At 36.2% G+C, this 17,942-nt stretch overlaps 3 protein-coding genes across 5 annotated transcripts in view; 2 read left to right on the top strand and 1 right to left on the bottom strand.

Annotated features, from left to right (window-relative positions):
• LOC126854359 (DNA N6-methyl adenine demethylase-like) overlaps positions 1 to 17,942 on the bottom strand; it is a 180,726-nt gene that overhangs the window by 69,098 nt on the left and 93,686 nt on the right. The window lies entirely within an intron of this gene.
• On the top strand, positions 100 to 6,681 carry LOC126854363 (endoplasmic reticulum transmembrane helix translocase). The gene is made up of 18 exons (XM_050600977.1): positions 100 to 624; positions 908 to 1,173; positions 1,250 to 1,478; positions 1,568 to 1,721; positions 1,800 to 1,949; positions 2,016 to 2,198; positions 2,281 to 2,418; positions 2,499 to 2,619; positions 2,699 to 2,853; positions 2,929 to 3,104; positions 3,179 to 3,418; positions 3,545 to 3,760; positions 3,839 to 4,028; positions 4,119 to 4,379; positions 4,447 to 4,783; positions 4,858 to 5,020; positions 5,153 to 5,296; positions 5,395 to 6,681. The coding sequence occupies exons 1-18, from the start codon at positions 361 to 363 to the stop codon at positions 5,500 to 5,502; spliced, it is 3,495 nt and encodes a 1,164-aa protein (XP_050456934.1). The 5' UTR covers positions 100 to 360; the 3' UTR covers positions 5,503 to 6,681.
• Positions 7,217 to 14,849, top strand: LOC126854368 (sodium-coupled monocarboxylate transporter 1-like). Of its 3 annotated transcripts, none has more exons than XM_050600989.1 (14): positions 7,217 to 7,652; positions 10,470 to 10,663; positions 11,071 to 11,230; positions 11,358 to 11,423; positions 11,501 to 11,552; positions 11,629 to 11,696; positions 12,592 to 12,746; positions 12,826 to 12,966; positions 13,098 to 13,322; positions 13,546 to 13,729; positions 13,807 to 13,893; positions 13,967 to 14,130; positions 14,281 to 14,439; positions 14,504 to 14,849. In XM_050600989.1, the coding sequence occupies exons 2-14, from the start codon at positions 10,476 to 10,478 to the stop codon at positions 14,664 to 14,666; spliced, it is 1,812 nt and encodes a 603-aa protein (XP_050456946.1). In that variant the 5' UTR covers positions 7,217 to 7,652; positions 10,470 to 10,475; the 3' UTR covers positions 14,667 to 14,849. The 3 variants fall into 3 exon arrangements, with proteins under 3 accessions (XP_050456946.1, XP_050456948.1, XP_050456947.1); XM_050600991.1 differs by lacking the exon at positions 7,217 to 7,652 and adding an exon at positions 8,102 to 8,124; XM_050600990.1 differs by lacking the exon at positions 7,217 to 7,652 and adding an exon at positions 9,483 to 9,633.

Below are 17,942 nucleotides of genomic sequence, written 5' to 3' on the forward strand. Positions count from 1 at the left end.
ATGGACTTGCTGCCATATTCGTTTCTAGTTCGAGGCTACGCCACCGGTGTTGACGATGGCGCTCGAAGCGCATACTCGCCCATCTGATTCCTCCATTGATACCGATATCGCACTAATAGCGCGCTGTCAGCACGCTACTCTGCATTCCAACCAGTTCCAACATAACCCTGCCTCAAGTTCTTCAACTCCCTCAATTTTTTCCCATATGTATTAACCTGCGTTCGCATTGTATAGTCGTCTAAACGAGTTGCTTAATAACGTGTGCACAGAGATTTTCAATGTGAATGGTGCTTAAAGTGCGTCGGACGTTGGGACGTACCTCGTTCTTGTTGTGACGACTCGTTAATTGTTAGCGTAATCATGGCGGCGATCTCGTCGCGGATAGACGAGCTCGTGCAATCTGTCAGCTTGCATAATCCGCGCAAATGGATGTTCAACGGTTACATCCTACCATTCGTGATGCTACAATCCCTGTGGATCTATTGCTGGATCTTCGTCTACGGCATCGAAGAGTACTATGACGCGGGCCTAGTTGGCATCGCGGCGATCGGCGTGCTGCAAATCTTTTTGTGCCTGTGCTGTCAATGGTCCGTGCATATTCATACGTTCTTAAATTGCAGCTCGGTAAGTGACAATCGCCGTTCAATTTGTTTAAACAATGGGCACGTGGTCGTTTCGTGACCCTCAATATGTCTCATGTAACGTGGCAGCCATTAGAAGCCGGTCTTCTGCTAGTCACGTGATACTTCGGCGGGTACATTTGAATACTGACCGTGAGAAATATGTATTAAACATAGAAATTTATTGCATCATGTTTTTTTTTTTTTTATAAGTTTATCTATTTTCAATATCCCACAATAATACAAATGCATTTTAGAATGTTCTATCTTATATAAAATATTTTTAGGAAAAGAATCCTTACAAAGCAAGAATAGTGAAAGTAGTCCCTACTCCAAATAATGGAAGTTCAGAACTGATCCCTCTGCATCGCACAGATCAACAGGAGCCATGGTTTATTTTTCAAAAAACGAAATATTATTGGGATTCAGAGAGAAAATCATTCAGAGGATTGCAGTTTCCAATCAATCATTCCGTGAAACATTATTGTGAATGGAAAGGCTATCTCGATCAAGCAGAAGTTGAAGCAGCAGAAGAAAAATATGGGAAAAATAAGTAAACTGCAGAATAATTTTTCAATATGTTTCTTGCGAAATATCTCGCATTGCTAAAAGTATTATTTTTACTTTAGATTAGATATGGTTGTGCCAGAGTTCTGGGAACTCTTTAAGGAACGCGGGATTGCTCCGTTCTTCGTCTTTCAAGTATTCTGTGTGGCACTCTGGTGCTTAGACAAGTATTGGTACTATAGCATCTTCACGCTGATCATGCTTATCATGTTTGAATGCACACTGGTACAGCAACAACTGAGAAATATGGCTGAGATACGCAAAATGGGCAATAAACCATACATGATAATGGTATATAAATACAAGTTTTCTTATCTTAATTAATCACAGCAGACATTTATAACAATTTAAGATATCTATATTTTCATTCTTTCCTTTAGGTCTATAGAAACAGGCGATGGCGTTTATTATTTACAGACCAACTAGTTCCTGGAGATATTGTTTCTATTACAAGGCCTCAACATGATAATTTAGTGCCATGCGATATGTTGCTTTTGCGAGGTCCATGTGTCGTTGATGAAAGCATGTTAACAGGTAATAATTTAAATAATCCAATATTATATTCAATATAAAAAAAATCATTGTAGCTCTACAGCAATTGAAAATGTCTAGGTGAATCTGTTCCTCAAATGAAAGAACCTATAGAAGATATTGATGGTAATAGAATTATAGATATCGAAGGTGATAAACTTCATGTGCTTTTTGGTGGTACAAAAGTCGTGCAACATACACCTCCTACTAAAAATACTCCCGGCCTTCGAGGTATTACTGATAAATTTAACTTCTATTTGATATTTACGGTATTAATATGCGCTATTAATGTTGCAGCGACAGATAATGGATGCGTCGCCTACGTATTACGTACTGGTTTTTCTACATCGCAGGGAAAACTTTTAAGAACAATATTGTTTGGCGTTAAACGCGTTACAGCCAATAATTTGGAAACTTTTGGCTTTATTCTATTTCTGCTTATTTTCGCGATTGCCGCCGCCGCGTATGTGTGGATCAAAGGTAGGATCCAATTCTGCATTAAGATAGAGAGAAAGAAAGAGATAAAAGTAATACAAAATTTCATTCATTTTGTCATTTTAAGGTAGCGAAGATCCTACGAGAAATAAGTACAAACTATTTTTGGAATGCACGTTAATTTTGACTTCTGTTGTGCCACCGGAGTTACCTATCGAATTGTCGCTAGCTGTAAATACGTCTCTGGTAGCTCTATCCAAGTTAGGTATTTAGACAAATTTTTCTAATACCAAAAACTTTTTAATGTTGTAATTAACATTACAAATATCGTATTCTTTTTTGTAGGTGTATTCTGTACGGAACCGTTCAGAATTCCGTTTGCTGGCAAAATTGATATTTGCTGTTTTGACAAAACTGGCACACTCACCAGCGATAAAATGATTGTCGAGGGTATTGCGGGTATCGAGTAAGAAATTGCGTATAATTATTATTCTCGCGAAATTGTTTTGTGTTATTTTCTGAAATATGATTTTTATCTTTCTAAGTGGTAAATCAGATGTGATTCAATTATCGGATGCACCTTTGGAGAGTATTCAAGTGTTGGCTACGTGTCATTCTCTTGTTCAATTAGATGATGGTATTGTCGGGGATCCATTAGAAAAGGCTACTCTTAAAGCAGTAAACTGGAGTCTTACAAAAAGTAAATATAGATTCATTGATAACATAATAAATATAATGGGAATATCGACTACCTTATACACTAATGTCCATTTAGGTGATTCTGTTATTCCTAAAAAGGGCAAGTCTCCGGCGTTGAAAATTGTACAGAGATATCACTTTTCGTCGGCTTTGAAAAGAATGTGTGTTGTGGTTGGATATAATATTCCTGGAGCTTCAGAAACTCATTATATGGCTACAGTGAAAGGTGCACCAGAAATTCTAAAGAACATGGTATGTGAAGTAATTTCATTTATATATTCAATTATAATTTCGATTTTTTTATGCTGTCACGAATATAATTTCAGTTGTCTTCTGTGCCGAAAAATTATGATTCAACTTATTTATCTCTCTCACGACGCGGCGCGAGAGTGCTTGCCTTGGGATATCGAAAACTTCCTGGTTCTTTTTCCTCTCAAGATTTGAGGGAATTAACACGTGGAAAATTGGAGAGCAATCTTACATTTGCGGGATTTGTTATCATTAGTTGTCCTCTTAAGTCTGATTCGAAAGCTGTCATTAAAGAAATCGTCAATTCTTCGCATTCGGTATGTATATCATAAATATTGATAAACGTTAGTTATTGTTTGCGACATAACGTATGATTTTCAAAAGAAAGTATATTTTCTCAAAATATTTAAGTTAAAACAATTGTGTTACGCACATTAACATAGGTCGTAATGATAACTGGCGATAATCCCTTAACGGCCTGTCATGTAAGTCGTGAGCTACATTTTACAAAGAAGCCAAACACACTCGTATTGATTGAAAATGATGATGAATGGTTGTGGGAAAGCATAGATAAGACAATACAGCTTCCTCTAAGTGTAAAAAATATTGCATCGCGCAAAGAAATTTGGAAAGATTACGCACTTTGTATAACGGGTGAGGTGTGTAGATAAATAAGAATTCATTTTTGCAAGCTTGGATTGTAGCAATTTTTCGCTATTATTTATGGTCTCTTTTAGGGTTTATCGTATCTGAAAGAAAATCAACGAGAACTTCTTCGAAAACTCTTGCCACATATTGTGATTTTCGCGCGATGTGCACCGAAACAAAAAGAATTCATTATCGTATCACTGCAATCTTTAGGCTATATGACGTTGATGTGCGGTGACGGAACGAATGATGTCGGTGCTTTGAAACATGCTGCAGTGGGTAAGTTGATGAATAGATTGTAGTAAAAATTAGATATTAATTAGATATTAATACGCGTTTATCATTTTTTTTTTCTCCTTTTTCTGATAGGTGTGGCAATTCTATCTAGTCCGCCCGAAAAGCTACTTTCTGACAAACGGGAAGATACCTCAAGAAACGATACCTCAATGTCTCCCATAAGTAATGGGCCAAGGACCAATCCAAGAATCGCGCCCGCGAATACTCGTGCGAAACTGCAAAAGATTTTAAAGGAAATCGATAACGAGGTGCAGGAGCAATCCGTAATTGTAAAACTCGGCGACGCTTCCATCGCCGCCCCTTTTACCAGCAAAATGTCATCTATTCAATGCAGTAAGATTCGCAAAATATTTTCAAATTGTTTTATTATTCAGAAAAACAAGCAATCATTTGCTTACAGTATGCCACGTGATTAAACAGGGACGTTGCACCCTGGTTACCACTCTGCAAATGTTCAAAATATTAGCATTGAACGCACTGATACTCGCCTATAGTCAGTCAGTGCTATATTTGGATGGAATCAAGTTTAGTGATGCACAAGCGACCTTACAAGGTGTTCTTTTAGCGGCCTGCTTTCTCTTTATCTCACGATCGAAACCCCTGAAAACTCTATCGCAGCAAAGACCACTACCAAATATCTTTAATTTATATACCATTGCAACTGTATTGCTGCAATTTGCTGTACATTTTATCTGTCTCGTCTATTTAGTAAAAGAGGCAACTGTTTTATCTCCAAAGTAAGTTGTACAAATCAAATAGGATTGATGATTGATGAGATAATCACACGTTTTCGAAATTACTTGTTTTATAGGGACAATAAGTTGGCAGCTATCTTGAACAATTCCAGTGAAGTCAATTCATTGGGTGGAGATGACAGTAGTGAAGAGGAACCCTTCGAGGCAAATTTAATTAACAGCACTGTGTATATAATTGCGATGTCCCTTCAGGTTTCTACTTTTGCTATAAATTATCGAGTAAGTTGTTTCAGTTGTATGGTTATTAATATATTTAACATGATAATTATGATTTATCTTCTGTTTGTTCTATACATGTTAACAATAATAACACTGTTAACAATCAATATCAATTACTTTATAATGTCGTAGGGTCATCCATTCATGGAAAGTTTGGCACAAAATAAAGCACTTTTATTCAGCCTTGTGGGAAATTCTGCCGTTATTCTATTATTGGCTTGTGGATTCCTGCCAAATCTAGCAATACAATTCGAGATTGTGGATTTTCCAAGCCATGTAAGTTTTTGTGTGTGTGTATTTAACAAATAATTAAGCTTGTTGTTTTAATCTATTATTTTGTCAATTGTATCACAAATTTCCCTTGAATGTTGCAGTTTCGTACGATACTGGTTCAAATACTAGTCGCGGATTTTGTCTTTGCGTATATTGTCGATAGAGCTTGTCTATGGCTCTTTGGCGAAGGAAGACAACACAAACTGTGATGAAACTACTTTTTTACCGATTACAGACTGTATCAAAGATTTTTGTATATTACTTTTGTTACTGATCTTGTTCCATGTTAAGAGCTGACAACTTTTATATTTAAGAATCAATGATGTACCTGTGGATATATGTGTCATTATCTGCATTTTGTATTTTATGTCGATACGTTTCTTGTTTTCTCTATTCATGTGTTGTATATGAAAATGTAATGCAAAAATATAAATATGTGCACATTCTGTCATAATATTCGCTTTATTCTTTTTTTTTTTTTTTTTTTTGCTGTCAACTTTTTCTCTGTGGAACAAGAAGCAGTACTCTGGCGATCATTATTTATTGTCCATGAAGATATTAATAATGTTCGATAATTATTGTCAAGTCACAGTATTGCCTTTATATATTATATATTTATTAATAATGTAAAAAAAAAAATATTTTTTTATACCACAACGTCTCACATAGACAAGTTTTTATGAATAATATTTTAATTTATATATTTAGGCATTGTCTCCAGTGTTCAATAATTTTTTGTTAATATATTAACAACAAATATTGATCGCGCAAAGTACGCTCAAGAAGAGATCGCGCTTATTTCGTATATATTAATTGCAGATAAAAGATCCTATTTTTTTTTTTAGGGTGCAAAAATTCGCACTTTGTATAAATTTTGTTAAATACACAGACATATGTTATATAAACCTATAAATTTATATAAATTTTTACGTTGACATTTTTATATAAATTTATATAGACATTTTTTTTATATAAACATATGTCCATGGTTTTTAATAAGACTAGCTCATGATTATAAATAAATTGAAATCTTGCATGATTGCGCGAATGATTTTTATGACATTTGACACAATTATTTACAACGGTATTTACCGTTTTATGCATCGATTGCATTCCATGTCAATAACGTTATGTTAGCAAGATATATTTTTTGTGGTACACGTTTGGTAATTAAATATAGTTCAGCGTTTTTTTCTTTGATTTTTGGTGAGCAAGAATGTGACCAACAATTAATTTTCATTCTTTCGTTTCACGTGATCTCTCTTTCTCTCTCTGCAGTTACGAAAAACAAAATGAGAGAATAATATCTGTTTGTTCGCATCGTGAGTCGAATTAAGGATAGTTGTATATTATTGTACATTTATAATAACTAATAAAACGTTCGTTCAGAATAACAAACGGGATTAATTTGCGTTCTTAGTGTACATATATATATATATATATATATATATATATATATATATATATATATATATATTAATATATATTAATTTAATTCTTGGAGAAAAAACTAACGCGAAAAATAACATTATCCTGGTAATAATCTTTAAAAAAGTTGCCGTCAAAAGTTATATACAGCGTACATATATCACAGCGTTATTTACGCGTTATTCGCGTTATTACGCAAAAAAAAATTATTCATAATCATTATTTGCTGAGGTTGTCACTTTTTATTATGTCAATAGATTTTCTTACATTAAAGTGATTCGAAACCGCTCTTCTGCAAAACAGAATTCAAATTCTAAGATTGTAGCAATGAAATTCTATCAGTTTTGACCGTGATACGCTTAAATCGCCGCGCGCTGCAACTGTGTTGGCTATAATTTATCAATACAGACTTCCTTTTAACGAATGTATTCGCTCACGATTGCCTCACGGTTGTAATCATCGCTGTCGAGCTGCACTCAGTCGATCGTTGTCGTCCATCGCGAACGTATCTTCGCGCTTACGTCTATTCGCGAATGATAGCCGGTGGTAACATACACGTGTGTTGCGCGAAAAAAGCGAATATGATGGAAAACATATGTTACCATCATTGAGAAACACTGAAATTTTTTCCACCTGACGTCATCGCGCACATGATAACTTTCGCGCCATATTTATCATAGAAATTCCAACGATTACAAATTCCTTAATAGAAATTTCTCGCGTGTACAATAAATATTTCATTATCAAAGTCGGCGAATAATTTCAATAGTTTCGCATTTCTTTCTATAATTTTTTTGATAAGCTAATAATCCAAACTTTCCTAATGACGGTAATTACAATGATGATAAATTAAATGAAATAAAATTGTTAAAATTAAATATAGAATTTGAAGAAAAAAGTAAGGAATACAATAGCAGAGAGAATATAAAAGGTATGTTACAATTGCTTGAAAACAAAGAGTACATTATTTACTATACATTTTATAAAGAACAATATTTTGTAAAGAATCTATAATGATGATCATTATACGATGATGTGACAAAATATAAAACTAACACTTGAGACTGAAATAAAATAATTTTAGGTTAGTTGTTTAAGGTTATTTATTAAGAAATATTTATTAAGAAAAATCCTTGACATAATTTTAACAAATTATTAATTATTTTTAATTGGGGAGAATGCAGGTTGAAAAGGAGGAAAAGACAACTTTAAGAGACATTCCTTTTCGAGATTTTTTTGTAACGTATTGGACACGATGTGGTATTTGCTGCTGAATATTAATGCAGATGCAATTTTTTTCTGTTTTTCTTAAACCGGTTGGGTATGATTTGGAAAGTTTTTATTCGCCAGTTCTCTCTAAAGCACACGATGCATGACTGATTATCGATATTCAGATTATAACAGTGAGTATCTTGTAATGTTTAATTTGTTAAACGTATACATTGGCAAAATTGCATACACACATTCTTTTTATACATAAACCTTGGGTAAAAATAGGTGTATTAAATTTTAGAAACCGCTCTTTAGACGTGTATTTGAGATAAATATAAAACCTCTATTTTATGATGCGCGATCGCGTTGTGTGAAAAAAAAAAATAGTTTTTTTTATCTACCTCTTTATCTACAAGCAATGATTTAAAAAAAAAACTTCAATTATGCTTGCGTAAAGAGATAAAAATTACAGTGGAAAATGAGATGGGAAAAAAGGAAGAATAAATTGATTTATTCTTCCTTTTATTGCAGCTCTTACCGATGGTTGATTAATTCGTCGTCTACGTCGTGCTGTTATTGTTATATTCTAAATATTTTCGTACTTAGCTACATGTCTTGAATCGAATGTATGGACTTATGTATTAAGCGTACTAATTATAAAGAACGACTATTTATAATGATAAGTAATACGTATATCGTCCGTCGACCATCTTCGCTCGTAAATTATAACAGTCGGTAATGATCATTATCTGCTGCTGATGCATTTAATTATTCTGTCCACGTACATAAATAAATTTTCTATATGTACATAAGAGGATTGAACTCATTGATCGAAAGAAAGTTGAAAATTCCGGAATTGCGATGTGCTTAATGTAAATTTTGAGCGATAATTTTCTATCTTACTTCCGAGCTATTCATCGAATTCCAGACTATTAACATTGATAGGCACGTGTCAGGCAGGCTTTATACATATTCGATAATACGTCAAAAAAAAATAAGCCGACCGAATGACTGGCTTTATCAAGATATTCAAATCCTCAAGACGATACTGCACTCATAAAAAAAAGTATATATATCTGTCATCAATTAAATACAATTTGAACATTTGTTAACAAGATGCAAGCACACTTTCTCGAAAGATTTCTGATGCATCATCATATGCAATCGAATATGTGCACCGAGTCGTTTTTCGAATATTAGTTAATTAGCGACGACGTGTAAATCCTGCTAATTGTAAGCGTTTCGGCAAGCGATCCCGATGCGGTCCCGTGATCGGCTTACGAGCGGACTACTTTTCGCTTGTTAGCGTTCGCGACTCAGCAATTGACCCTGGCGATTGATCACAAAATAACAGAACTTTGAACAGCAGAATCCCATGTGAGTTCGTAGAAACATCCGTTAACCGTCAAATCTTATCGCGCATCGTTGATGTTTCAGCGCAATAATTTTATTGCCCTTTGATTAATCGCGCGACAGTATCCAAAATGCCATAAAATATGAAGAAAAAGCCGCCAGTTTGATTAGATCTGTTTATCTTCTTTTGATTAAATCGTTATCTCTTTATAATGCCACTTCGTGGCTCGTTAATGTGAGATGAGATTTCAAGGCATTGTGAACTGTGTAACTTAGAGAGCGCTCTGTCACGATTGTCATTCAGCGTTAACGAGACAAAATTACTAGCACGTACGAAGAAGTCATAGGTCAGTGGTTTCAAACAAGGAAGCGCTAACGGGACTTAAACAATGTGGCCGCGATATCCTTTGTGGCTAATTGATACTCTCCGCAATGTGACGCGAATCATAATAAAATCCTTGCTACATTTTTATTGTCTACATTGTTACGCGAAATTATCGAACAAACAACGAAAATGCGATTAATGAGATAATAAAAACTAAATAAAATAGAACTGGCGATATGCTAATCAATAGTCCCTGTCGAAGGACTAGTGAATTAAAAATATCAGTGCGTCGAGATATGACTCATCATTTATATGCTGATCCAAAAAAGATCGTTCGTTAGAGACAGTTTTTTTTTACTAGTATACATTGAAATTGAACAGAAATAATCGACATTTGTGTTGAGGAAACCCTCTATTATTACATGCAGTCGCAGTTGACAATTGATTAAATTTCATACATATTGCCGACTGTGTATTAGTCATTGTATAATGTGTTACGATCAATTACGATCATTATGTTAGTAATTAAAAAATTGTCTGTAGCACAAAAGATAATTTATCTTACTACATCCCAATATAATGATGCTTTTGTAACGAATAAAATTAATAGAGCTGTTTCTTTTTTGTATCAACATACTGATGACTATACAAAAAATTAAAAAATTGATATATAAATGTGTAATTGACTATATAAAAAAAAAAAAAAAAAAAAATAAAATAAAATGATTAGATATGTGAATAAACATAGTCAATTATAAACGAAATTGTATCTGTAATTTCGACATGTTTTATGACTTAATAAGTAAAAAATATCATTTTTTGAATAGAGACTAAATAGGTTTAGTTCTCTGATTTCAGCAAAAAATGGTAGCTGCATCGGAAAGAGGATACTTCCATTGGATCGATTGGTTGGTGTTCGCACTTATGCTCTTCGTGTCTGCCATAGCTGGCTTATGGCACTTCAGAAGTGCGCAAAAGTCGGACACAAGAGGCTACCTGCTCGGAGGAAGAAGCTTAGGACTCTTTCCGGTGACCGCCTCTCTCGTTGCCAGGTGAGCGCTTCGATATTATGCAAGATTTAAAATGATTAAAAAAAAAAAAAAGGGAAAAAGACGTGAATGACTTGAAACATTTGAATCGAAAAATTAAGAATTGATTAATATCGGAAAGCAGAAGATCAGCTAAAGTTTCTGTGTTTTTACTCAAAAAGGACTTTTGCAACATTTGCGCTATACGTCAGTATATTTTTTATACTACCAGCGCAAAAGTCTTTTTTGAGTAATATATATATATATATATATATATATATATATATATATATATATATATATATATTATAGAGCGATTAATGGTTTAGATAAAAATTGACATAATTCGTTGACATTGTTTATTGGGTTCGAGAATCATTGATTGAATAATCATGCAGGATATTTTTAATCTATTCCGATCGTAACTATAGCTTCATATCAGGCGTGACGATCCTGGGTACTCCAACAGAGATTTACAACTTCGGCACGCAATACTGGATCACGATCATCTCGATTTTCTTTTCCGGTATCGTGGTCGCCATCGTGTACCTTCCTGTCTTTACCACCTTGCAACTTAACTCTGTTTATGAGGTTCGTTCCGTTTAACACATTTATTTACCTTTTTTTTTAAAGCTTGATTTTGCCAGTATACATTGCTAATACATTGCTCGTAAACAGACTAATCTGCCAATTTTCATAGTGAATATTCTTCTTTTAGTACTTGGAAATCCGATTCGATCGGAGCGTGCGGATCCTCATTTCTTTGATTTTCGTTTTTGATGCGGTAAGTCGGAGATCAACAATATATATCAAGGCGTCATAATGCTTTCGTAATTGTTTTAAAAAGCCAATCGATTGCAGGTTCTTTATCAATCGATCGTAATCTACGTCCCCGCGCTGGCATTAAATCAAGGTATTTTATTGGCGTAATATTTATATGTTAAAGATTTATTATTTATTTTCATTAAAATTTTTATGATTTATTTTAGTCAGCGGTATCAATATATACGTGGTCGGAACCATTGTATGCTTGGTCTGTGTTTTTTATACCGTCTTGGTAAGTTACGATTTCATGTCGCGCGTAATTTTTATTTTGATCGGTTTCGATAATTAATATAATTCTCTCGCTTGCCTCGTATTCAAAGAGAAAAAAAATTGACGGGTCAAGATTGCATGAAACATCGCACAGTAAGTCATATCGAAGATTGTACGTAAACGTTAATAAGAACAGTGTGTACGGGAGTGATGAAAGCGGACGGAAACTAAGCTAATTTTCCGGGGGGAGGCCCGTTTCACCGAATTCCCGCGGGATAGCTGGAGTTCCTCGGACACGGTCTACCGTAGGAAACAATTTTCAGTGGACAATGCCGCAGTGAAGAATCTCACGCGAGAGCCTTAGTACTGGAAATGTTTATGGAAACTGAAAGCCCGACAATGGCGCGGGGAAACAATGGCGCGGAGAACGTCGAGCGGATGTTATCGTAGCAGCGGATCACAAAGCCGGCGCGGAAGTGATTAATCGCGGGATCGCGCGCCTGTAATTATCCGAGCAATTTGTTGAATCTCGTATTAATGAGAATTTATCGTGGTTGAGTGGCTCTTTACAAATTTGTTTATTATACGCCCCGTGCACATGCGCGAGCCCGTGTAGACTGTTGTATAATTGCGAACGCTTGAAAAGCATTCGTCATTATTATATTCTTCAGGAATATAACGCCGCGCGGGAAACTCGCTCTTCGTTGAGAGATAAAGAAATTATATAACCATATATGTGATTCAATTTCTTAATTATAGTACTGTATTTGTCGTGACAAGACAAGGCAGATCGATAAAACGTGTTAGATTAAACGAATATCTTGGGCGATACACTGTTAGATCGGCAGAATTTTCAATTTTCCTTTCTCTATAAATAACATATCTTGTTTTATATTTCATTCTATGATTTTTATTAGGGTGGTATTCGAGCTGTGGTTTGGACAGACGCGTTGCAAGTCGGGGTGATGATAGCGGCAGCTATCTCAGTCACTGCTCTAGGCACCTATCAGATGGGAGGAATGTCTGAGATTTGGAATAAGGCCGTTATAGCCAAACGTATCGAATTTCTAAAGTAAAAATGCAAAAAGCATAATTGGATTATGTTGTGTGGATATTGCGTAAAATTTCATTTTCGTTACTCTGCATTGTAGCTTTGATCCGTCACCCTATACAAGGCATACTGTTTGGACGGTGCTGATTGGTTCTTGGTTATACTGCACCGCGTACATTGCCGTCAATCAAACTATGGTGCAACGATATAAATCATTAGAAACTAAGAAGAAATCGCAATTGTGAGTTTTAATTTACTTCTCAGTCATTTTAAATAGTGAAATATATAAAATAAATTTTTGCATATTGCGCTCGTCCTTCTGTCTCTTTGAAGCCAATTTATTTTGCGAATTTTCGCATATTGCGGTTGCAGATCCATCGCGATATTCACCATCAGCGTAATGGTGTTTATTTCAATATGCTGTTGGTGCGGATTAGTCCTCCTTGCCTGGTGGTCGCCACCGAAATGTGATCCAAGAGTTTCTCGCTTAATTACGGCCGACGATCAATTGCTGCCGGCTTATGTCATGGAGATTGCAGGTGACCTACATGGAATACCTGGCCTTTTCATTTCCGGAGTTTTTGGCGCAGCACTGAGGTATCGACGATCGAATTAATATAATTAATGCAATGATAAGATATAATTGATTTTTCTTCGATCGTAGATTAAATCAGCAAATTCGAATAATCGCAGGAAATAAATTCGTCTTAAAAAAAAAAAAACATTAATACGATGAAATTATTTATGTATTATTGATGTTAATATTTTAGTTATTAATCCGTCGAGAAAGAAATATTAGAACTATCCTTTTTTGCCGCAGTTCCTTATCGGTAGGCTTCAACTCGACGTCCGTTGTGATTCTAGAAGACTTTGTTATGGGTTGTTTTAAAATGAAACTTAGCGATCGTTGTGCCACTATTTTCGTGAAAATCCTTATTGTCTTCTTCGGTCTACTGGCATTAAGCTTCCTTTTCCTGATCGAGAAACTAGGGGGAGTTTTATCTGTGAGTGTCGAGATTTTATTATTGACTACCTGCTATCTATTTTAAAAACGTCATCGTAATTTTCAATCACAATTTAGGTGACCAACAGTTTGGCTGCTATCGCTGCTGGGACTTCTTTCGGTGTTTTCACTCTGGGAATCTTATTTCCGTGGGCAAACTCCAAGGTACGAAATGAGATCTGATTAATTCTTGGATAAATTTTTTTTTCTTTTACAAGTTTTATCGCGTTTTGTGTAGGGGGCCTTTATTGGTGCCATTGCAGGATTTATGATGTCTGGATGGGTTAGTTTTGGAGCAAATGCGGCTATCGGTTCTGGTCTCGTGGTGCCACACAAACTTCCAGTTCCCTCTTGCACCGGAGATAATGACTATGTCTTCGTAAATAAATCCCAGTTAATAAGGTGAGTCGCTCTTATGTTCATGATCTTTTTCAATTTACTTGCCTTTATGCAAGAAAGGTATAAAAAAAATTTGATTATATTCTTATCTCGATTAACATTCTTGATTTTTCTGTCTCGTATCATCTCTATCGATCTGCGCATGTTATTCAGCGAAGACAATGTGTTTCCATTATATCGGTTGTCTTACCACTGGGTTGCCCCTGTTGGCACCTTGGTAGTACTAGTGATAGGCGGGTTAGTCACCTGGATAACAGGTGCAATGGATCCCTCATCGATCGACAAGAATCTGCTCTCTCCAGTGATTCATAGGTATAATCGACTTATCTGGCAATTGTTTATTACAACCGAAAGAAATATAACTTTTGATTTACAGATGGCTACCTCGACAGAAATATCAAAATGATATAAACGAGTTGTGTATGTCAATACCGACAGATTCGCCTATACCAATATCAACGAATTTATTATCGGTCATCCGCCGAAAATCCCTTCCTAATATTTTTCCGCAAAAAGAAGAGGCGAATAAATCATCATGATAAATCGATAAATATACTAAACTAGGACAATCGCGCAAATTTTTAAATTTTTCCTATAGTTTGATAATGGCCGTTTTTATGCTTCATCGCATTTATATAAAAATTAAGTAGGAATGTATGTACATTTATATAAATATATATAAGAATGTATAAAATAAATCTCCGATTCCGTTAAAATTAAAAGCTTTAATTTTGAATAATTTAAAATAAATATTAATATAAATTTAATGTAAACTTTTAACTTGTTTATATTAAATTGTAGAAGAAGAAAACATATATATAAAATGAACATATTTTTTATATCTCAGTATACACGTATTGCAATAGATAATACAATTTATTATATATATGTATGTATATTTTTTAGAAATATTTTATACAGAAAGAAAAAAATAGAAACAATAAAATGTTCCTGATTGTAATTATTCATTACTTTTTCTTGATTCATCGGTAAGCTTCATTAAAGTATAAATCTGCGAAAAGTAATAATTTTTTAAAATTTTGCCAACATATAACAAATTAAATATTAGAAATTATACAAAAAGCCATCTATAAAATGCTTAAAAGGAATAATCAGACGAGAAAAGTGCCAGTGGGGAGGAGGGAGGGAGATAAAGTCTCTCGTATTTGTTATATTCAAGACACGAATTCGTTGAAAAGCCGCCGCTAAATGATGCATTTATTTAATATTCCGATGAATCGCGTCGTTCTCGTACGAAAGCCAGAAATTTTTCACACGAAGCGTGATCGTGACGGGCAGCACGTCCTAAAGAAAATTGCGATTCGCAAGTTGCGTACAGGCTTTATTAAGCGCGTTTCATGCACCATTTGCATTCGTCTGGGCAGCTGATAGATTCGGAATTTCCATATACGTTCTACGTGGCTTATATTATATATATATATATATATATATATATATATATATATATATATATAAAATACACACGCGTGCGCGTATACACATGTAATGCGGAAGAACCTAGCGGAGACACGACGCGCTTAGACCCGCTCGCTCGCTCGCTTTGAAGCGGGGAAATGGGCGGCGGGGTGAGGAAGGGATCGAGGGTTGGGAAAGCGAAAGGGGTAGAGTAGCTGAGGTGGCGGGCTCTACAGAGATGGATATAGACGGATAGATGCGGATAGAGAGAGGTCGCGAGGCTTGAATGGGGCTAGTTTGAGATAGTTAGCGGGCCTTCAGGGGCACAATCGGCCGCGATTGGCGGGCCTACAATCACACGTCGCATTATATGTCCATCAGCGCGGCGGATCTCTCACAAATACGTTATATAGCGCGAGCGAGCGGGGACGAGCGCGCACACCAAGCGAGAGCTCGCCGCAAAAATGCTGCGGCGCAGCTTCACTTTGCCACGCGTTTTCTTGTTAATGCTTCACACAGTCTTGTCTATTTTATTTATATTTTAAATTGCGAAATGCAGTTCTATCTTGATTATATCCTGATTATATTAAATGTCGATACATAAGAGAGTTTGCTTTTTGCAAATTGAATATTAGAAGGAAAAAGGGAAATAATTTTTCTATATATTCGCGAGAATATCACGTATATATATATATAGCACAAGCGCGTATCGTAGGAGGAATATTCTACGGATTAATAACTTTCTTGATCGTTCGTTTGTAAAATTTGTTTTACGTGGCCGTGACTGTTGTCGCGGTACTTGTGATTCGGGGGAGAAAGTCGACTAATAAATTCTTAATACGCGGCAATTCGGCCTTTTCGAGAGCGCCGATGACTCCCCGTCCGTTCGTCCGTCCGTCCGAGGAAAATGTTCCGCTCGAGAGGCAGACACGGGACACATTCATCCGGGGGCGAGTTGTCCCGTATGCAAATTCGTTTTATTGTCGCGGCACAGAGAGCGAGTCGAGCAGACGTGGACCCATGTAAACGGTCATCTTCGCTACCCACCTTAATTTCATTCATGCCCCGCTGCCCTCCGGCCTTCCTTCTCTCTCTCTCTCTCTCTCTCTCTCGCTGTCTCTCTCTTTCTCCGCCTCTTTGCCTCTCTCTCTCTCTCTCTCTCTCTCTCTCTCTCTTCTTTCTCTCTCTACCGCACTTTAATTACTGCCAATTGCCCTTGCCGCACGCGAATTATGTCATTTCCACATGAGCAGCACTTTAGTGAAATTTTCGCTAGGTAGTCAGAAATGAGACGACTGTGCAGTCTCGTTCCCCTCCCCCAATCCCCGCGCGTCCTGGTGTAGCGTAATAAGGGAATAATTAATTAATTGCACTCTCCCGCGTTTCGTTTTTGCGCTTCGACCCTCGACGGAATAAAATTTACGTGCGTCCCGCGTATTAATTAAGTGCCGTATCTTTAACTTTTTTTTTCTTTTTTTTTTTGTACGAGAGAACGTAACATGCGATTGCAACGATTGTTTGGAAAGAATCTGGAAAGATTAATCAGACAAAAAAAAGCCATTACACTACCTTGCGATCAATGTTCCGCAGAATTGTAAAATATTTTTGGTCGGCTGAAAATCCACCGAGAAAATATCCCTATGCAAAGCCGTTTGTCCTTCTGATTCAATTATCCCTTGTTACAGTCGTATCTGCGGAAGCATCCCTCTCTTCTACCCGAGTTATTAGGCGGCGGGAGCAAGAGTGAATTCCCAGCGAGCGGTCAGCGGCGACATTCCGGCGTTGCTGGCAGCTCGAATGAAAATTTCACAATCTCCCGATTCCCTCCCAATTCGAAGGATCCCGGAGATCCTTCGGTCGCGTCGACTATCCATCCCTCTTTCTTTCTCTCTCTCTCTCTCGTTGTGCGGATCGCCGCGTACGCCGATGCGATAAAAGGGGGCGGAAAAATAAAGCCCCGGGTTGGGAGAGACTGGAACGGTTTCGAAAGTGAATCACGGATTAATCTCGCGGAAAATCAGGTCAACGCGATCACTTTGTGCACTTGTTACCCGAGTTAGATCAGTCGCCGAAAGGAAGTTAAAAAGGATCGAACGTTCGTTCGTTCGGCCACCTTACTCGATAGCTCTGGCAATTTGGAAAAATCCTCACGCATCGTTGCTTCATAATTAATTCGCTTATCTTGCTTTACATCTCTATTAGTTTAATGTAAAATCATCACGCATATATATTTTTGTTTTCTACATTACATCTACTAGTTATGCTTAGCTGTGAAAAAGATTCTCTAATGACAACGTGTGTGTCCGTTGGTTTGTTTTTTTTTTTTCCAACGTCCCGACGACATGTTTCGCTTAATTGCGCGGGTAGTTGTAGCACATCGTGTAGCACATTAGCGGATA

The sequence above is a fragment of the Cataglyphis hispanica genome, chromosome 14, assembly GCF_021464435.1.
Source record: "Cataglyphis hispanica isolate Lineage 1 chromosome 14, ULB_Chis1_1.0, whole genome shotgun sequence".
NCBI lineage: Eukaryota > Metazoa > Arthropoda > Insecta > Hymenoptera > Formicidae > Cataglyphis > Cataglyphis hispanica.